At 39.9% G+C, this 5,737-nt stretch overlaps 3 protein-coding genes across 3 annotated transcripts; 2 read left to right on the top strand and 1 right to left on the bottom strand.

The window, feature by feature from the left end:
* Positions 1 to 1,470: 1,470 nt before the first annotated feature.
* LOC128666448 (histone H2A type 1) lies at positions 1,471 to 1,863 on the bottom strand. The gene has a single exon (XM_053721056.1). It carries the CDS (start codon positions 1,861 to 1,863, stop codon positions 1,471 to 1,473), a length of 393 nt encoding a protein of 130 aa, XP_053577031.1.
* A 256-nt stretch (positions 1,864 to 2,119) lies between these two features.
* On the top strand, positions 2,120 to 2,588 carry LOC128666449 (histone H2B type 1-J-like). The gene has a single exon (XM_053721057.1). The coding sequence runs from the start codon at positions 2,162 to 2,164 to the stop codon at positions 2,534 to 2,536; it is 375 nt and encodes a 124-aa protein (XP_053577032.1). The 5' UTR covers positions 2,120 to 2,161; the 3' UTR covers positions 2,537 to 2,588.
* A 1,393-nt stretch (positions 2,589 to 3,981) lies between these two features.
* Positions 3,982 to 4,398, top strand: LOC128666452 (histone H4). Its single transcript, XM_053721060.1, has one exon. The coding sequence runs from the start codon at positions 4,054 to 4,056 to the stop codon at positions 4,363 to 4,365; it is 312 nt and encodes a 103-aa protein (XP_053577035.1). The 5' UTR covers positions 3,982 to 4,053; the 3' UTR covers positions 4,366 to 4,398.
* Positions 4,399 to 5,737: the final 1,339 nt, after the last annotated feature.

Raw genomic sequence — 5,737 nt, 5'->3', positions numbered from 1 at the left:
GACATCCACTATGTTAGATTGATCTGACATTGGGGGGAATTTTTTTTGTATTTGTTACTACTGTAATATTTGTTTTAGCTTCAACAAAGGCTAACTCAACCACATTTGTGGTTTTTCCCAATACACTTTTATTTACTATAACTAGGCCTTTCTTTTTTAAATGATATTTACTAAATAACCAATTAAAGGAGAATGTATCTGAACTCTAATAACCCTTTGCATTACTAAAAAAAGGCTTTTCAGGCCTATACAATACTCGCTGTAGACATGTGCCAGTTAATCCCTGAAACTCACAGGTAGCCAGAAATGTACATCTAATTGGGGGAGGGTGTGTTCTGACTGTTACAGGCAAAGCTAACTTTTTTTTTTTTTTTAAACATAATTTTTATTGGTTTTCACATATTAATGACATTACAACATTTGACAGATTCTATTGGAGGTACACATCTGAGCTTATACAATGGTGTACTTCAGTAAGCATCTCCCATCAGAGACTGCTAGAATTTTATAAATCCTTGGATATTAGGGTCCCCCTTGGGTGACTCGGTATAGCATGGGTGAAAAGCTCTGAGTCCATCAGTCCCGTAGAACTTTGCATCTTGACAAGTCTGTCTAGCATATTTAATTAACTTCACGAGTCCAAGACGTAAGTGTTGATGCAGATAACCAATTAAAACAAAAATTTAAATAACTATACAAATATTTTAACAAAACAACAGTTCTACAAGTTCTATCTGTGATAGGATGGTCCGGGTATCTTATCTTATGTGCATGCAAAAGGGTGAGGTTTAGCTAATGTCATTTCTGGGGCCCCAGTTAAATATGTTTGGTGTAGTATGGCCTCGTAGCTGTTTCTATATTTTAATGTTTATATCTGTTTAAGCGTGTTTACATTTGTATTGAGGACATTAAATATTCAAGTCAGCCGAGTTGACTAGATCTTCCCAGTAAAGTTTCATATCTAGGAATATGCCTAGTTGGTTTCTTCTATAGTAGCCATATTGCTCTAGTGGGAGTATATCATTCATTTTCGAGATCCATTGCTGGATTGTGGGGATCAGTGGGGATTTCCAATTAAGGGATATTAGGGATTTTGCACTATTCAAGCTTATCTGCATTAAGCCCTGACGGATTCTGCACCTGCAACTGGGTGTATGACTTAATAATGCTATTAATGGTGTTAATGTGAAGTCTGTGCCTCCTAATTTCTGTAGTATCTGTTCGATCTTACTCCAGAAGGGTTTAATCTTAGGACAGAGCCACCAAACATGAGCCATGGTCCCTGTGGCTCCACAGCTCCTCCAGCACAAGGCCGAGGACGCGGGGTAAATTCTGTGCAGCCTATGTGGTGTGAGGTACCACTGCATCAGTATTTTAAAATTCATTTCAACTATTTTAGTGGAGGTAGATGATCTTCGGGTGTTATTGAACCTTTGGGTTGTGATCGAGATTACAGTTCGGGTTATGTGCTCACTTGGCCTTGGCCGGTTTGCTGCTCTCCGTTTTCTTGGGCAGGAGCACAGCCTGGATGTTGGGCAGAACACCGCCCTGAGCAATAGTGACACCACCAAGCAGCTTGTTGAGCTCCTCGTCATTCCTCACAGCGAGCTGCAGGTGCCGGGGGATGATGCGGGTCTTCTTATTATCCCTGGCAGCGTTACCGGCCAACTCCAGGATCTCAGCGGTGAGATACTCTAGCACTGCAGCCAAATAGACAGGAGCACCGGCTCCCACACGCTCAGCGTAGTTCCCCTTTCGGAGCAGTCTGTGCACACGGCCAACTGGAAACTGCAGACCGGCTCTAGATGAGCGAGTCTTGGCCTTAGCACGGACTTTACCACCCTGTTTGCCTCGTCCTGACATGTTTACTAATACTCTGTGGATAACACAAAATGTAACTCAATTCTCGCGCTGCAAGGTCACATATACCCTGATAGACAAAGCAGTGTTCTCTGTGATTGGTCAGTTTTGGAGAGAACCAATGCAGTTTAAAATTTGGTATACACCATTCATAAACTGCAGATTATCTCACATGACATTTTCAACTAATCCACTATGAGACTCAATAAACGCCCCTTTGGTTGATGCAAATAAATAGAGCTGTTGGATTTGCCGTCAACTATTAGTTATTTTGTTGTGAAGAGCTTATTTCCCAGCAGCAATGCCTGAACCAGCCAAGCCAGCGCCTAAGAAGGGCTCCAAGAAAGCCGTGACTAAGACTCAGAAGAAGGATGGGAAGAAGCGGAAGAGGAGCAGGAAGGAAAGCTATGCCATCTACGTGTACAAGGTGCTGAAGCAAGTGCACCCGGACACTGGCATCTCCTCCAAGGCCATGGGCATCATGAACTCCTTTGTTAATGACATTTTCGAGCGAATCGCAGGGGAAGCCTCACGCCTGGCTCACTATAACAAGCGCTCCACTATCACTTCCCGGGAGATCCAGACTGCTGTCCGTCTGCTGTTGCCGGGAGAGCTGGCTAAGCACGCAGTGTCTGAGGGCACCAAGGCCGTGACCAAGTACACCAGCGCCAAGTAATCCTGATCCCATTGTTCACAATATCTTCTACAAACCCAAAGGCTCTTTTAAGAGCCATCCATATATTCACTATCAGAGCTTATACTTGTTTCTCAGTGCGTATATAAAATATTTACGCCTCTATAAATAACTAAATATTGAATATGACACTACAAGTTTAGTTGTGGGGAAATGTTTTGTCGATATATTCTTTACTTTACATTAGTGGATATATGTATTTACACTGAATAGACTTAAATTCTAACAGCATATGTTCGTACACTTGCACTTTTCTTGCATTCATTTATAGAGAGACGGGTCTTTCACCAATTTAATCAATTTACAGATGCGCCTATAGGTTTAACTCCTTAATTTGGCCCAAAACGTTACCTATTATAACCGAGTAGGGATATTGACACAATGTTTGGAAATCAGGAACATAAGTTTATTAGATTTAGTAACCGCTAAGAACAGATAATACAGAGAACACACAGGAGACCGGGCTTATTTAAACCACTAACGGTCATACAGAGAAATGGCGGCAGATATGGAAGAAAAGGAAACGCCAGCTGCACGTTGATCCTATGCAGCAGTGAGAGACTATACGAGTCGCTGTGTGGTTTGTTAAGGCTTTGCTGCTTGTTCTGTGAAATCCATCATGTAACATAAGATGAATGTTTATTTGCTTCCATTAATTCCGAATGAATAAAATGATCACAGTTATCACAAGCTTAAAACCCTAGGCATTTTTTTACCCTCCCTTCACCTCTTATAGGCAAAGAGCCTTTGACTCACTAAAGTTCAATACTGATCTTATTAATATAATATAAACTTATACAAGTTGTTTTACTTGTCCCTTAGGAAAAAAACGCCGACTATTGTTCAGGTTCAACTAAATAGGGAAATAGATTGATAACGTTATTTGAGAACATGTTTTTATAATAGAATGAAACAAAGTTCGGGCCTTTTCCCTCACACAAAGCTTATTTTAGCTAAATCATATGTTGTGATTATTACACAAGGTAATTTACTATTTCTTTCAAAAGATTTTGACAAAAAAACTATGACCAGTAGGTGGCGCTGCGGGATGAGAAATCACATTAAAGGATGCAACGGCTCACAGATTGCTTTGGATGTGTTGGGTTTTCATGAATTTCAAATTGGATATTATTTTACAGTTATTACAATGATTTTAATAGCGCATATATTAATTTGTAACAAACGAGGATTTCTAAATTAATGTACATATGTCAGTTAATTGTCCATTTAGTAAATGTTTCGAAAGCTTTGTACACATGCAGGACATTGTCAAAATCATATATAAACTAAACTAAGTATATTGTGACTCACTGGGGATTAATTGAGAAAGTAATTTCGGCTCTTGTAACCAACCAGAAGATGACACAATAAATCAGCCAATCAGAAAAGGCAAGTAAAAAAAAAAAAAAACACCTTTCAGTTCCAAATCAGGTTCTCGTCAGTACCATATAAGGAGGCGCTTTGGCTTTTTCGGAATCAGTTTACTCATTGAATTTACAATGTCTGGACGCGGTAAAGGAGGCAAAGGACTAGGAAAAGGCGGAGCAAAAAGGCACCGTAAAGTGCTCCGCGATAACATCCAAGGCATTACTAAGCCGGCTATTCGGCGCTTGGCACGTAGGGGAGGTGTCAAGCGAATCTCCGGCCTTATCTACGAGGAGACTCGCGGAGTGCTCAAGGTCTTCCTGGAGAATGTCATCCGAGACGCCGTCACCTACACTGAGCATGCCAAGAGGAAGACCGTAACCGCTATGGATGTGGTGTATGCTCTGAAACGCCAGGGCCGCACTCTCTACGGCTTCGGGGGTTAAACATCTTTTTTTCCCCATTCACACAACCAACCCAAAGGCTCTTTTAAGAGCCACCCACATATTCATATATGGAGCTGTGATCGTTGTCTGATTTTTTTATGATTTAGATTTTAATTTACAAATATTGTTCGTTGCTACAGTTGTTTCATGAATTGCTTATTTAACTTTAGAAATGTCTGCAGAGAAACGAAGGAAAAAATGCAGTTAACAACCTAATGTAAAAGGCAATGTGACTGCTCTACATACTCGTAGTATAAACCGGTAATAAAACACTAGTTTGTACACAGCCCCATGTTACACACACACAAAAGCTCCATTAATCTATCATCTTTAGGAAACACTAACGTATCTTAACAACTGCATTAAACTATATTTTCTAGATAATGACCTTTATCTAATGGTATCACAGATTATGATTTTCAAAATATAGGCATTAAGTGCATATTAATAGATACATTAACCAAACACTTTTAAAAAAAAAAAAAATAATATATTTAGTATATGCAAAGGCTAACTCAACCACACTTGTGCTTTAACCTATACACTGTTATTTACTATAACTAGGCCTTTCTTTTTGAAATGATATTTACTAAATACTCCTTTAATTTGTTATTTAGAAAATAAAGCTCATGTATAAGTGGCTTGGGAAAGTCTATGGTTAAAACAGGGATTTTACACAATAAAATATGGCTCCCCTATTGTTGGTAGCCCTTATTTAAAACCCCTATAACATTTTTGGAAGTAAAAAAAATGTTAATAAGTTATCGCCTAATCTGTGAGAGAATGTAAAATAGTTTTATACCAACAACTATCCCGTAAAAGGGGTTCAACTTATTGCATTGCAAAGTATTGCTGGCCTCTGTCACACAATTGGTTTGAAGGGATATGAAACCCAACATTTTTCTTTCATGTTTTAGAGAGAACATACAATTTGAAACAACTTTACAATTAATTTCAATGATCAAATTTGTGACAGAGCATCGGCAACATACTCCTCCATAGCACAATTCTCCGCAACAGACAGGGGGTAAACCCGGCCCCGAGGAGGAATGGCTCTGAGTTGCAGGTCTATGGCACAATCATAAGACCGGTGAGGAGGCAACGTACCGGCATTCACCTTGTCAAAAACGTCTAGGAACTTTCGGTACTCCTCTGGCAATTGAGATACCGAAGAATACCAAAGAAGTGCACAAGTGGAAATACATTGCATTGCGGAGACCAAGACAAAATTTCGGACCGGCGCCAATCAAGACTGGGATTGTGCTTTTGGAGCCAGGGATAAACCACAACAACTGGAAAATGCGGAGAGTTTATCACCTGGAACTGGAAGGTTTCAAAATGGAGAGCCCCTACAGCCATGGATAACGGAGCA

Source organism: Bombina bombina, chromosome 7, assembly GCF_027579735.1.
Source record: "Bombina bombina isolate aBomBom1 chromosome 7, aBomBom1.pri, whole genome shotgun sequence".
NCBI classification, from domain to species: Eukaryota; Metazoa; Chordata; class Amphibia; order Anura; family Bombinatoridae; genus Bombina; species Bombina bombina.
This window is presented reverse-complemented; position numbering and strand designations above follow the sequence as displayed.

Bases quoted from the DNA above. Each gene is read 5' to 3' on its own strand.
- LOC128666448 (XM_053721056.1), bottom strand. From the start codon at position 1,863: ATGTCAGGACGAGGCAAACAGGGTGGTAAAGTCCGTGCTAAGGCCAAG.
- LOC128666449 (XM_053721057.1), top strand. From the start codon at position 2,162: ATGCCTGAACCAGCCAAGCCAGCGCCTAAGAAGGGCTCCAAGAAAGCC.
- LOC128666452 (XM_053721060.1), top strand. From the start codon at position 4,054: ATGTCTGGACGCGGTAAAGGAGGCAAAGGACTAGGAAAAGGCGGAGCA.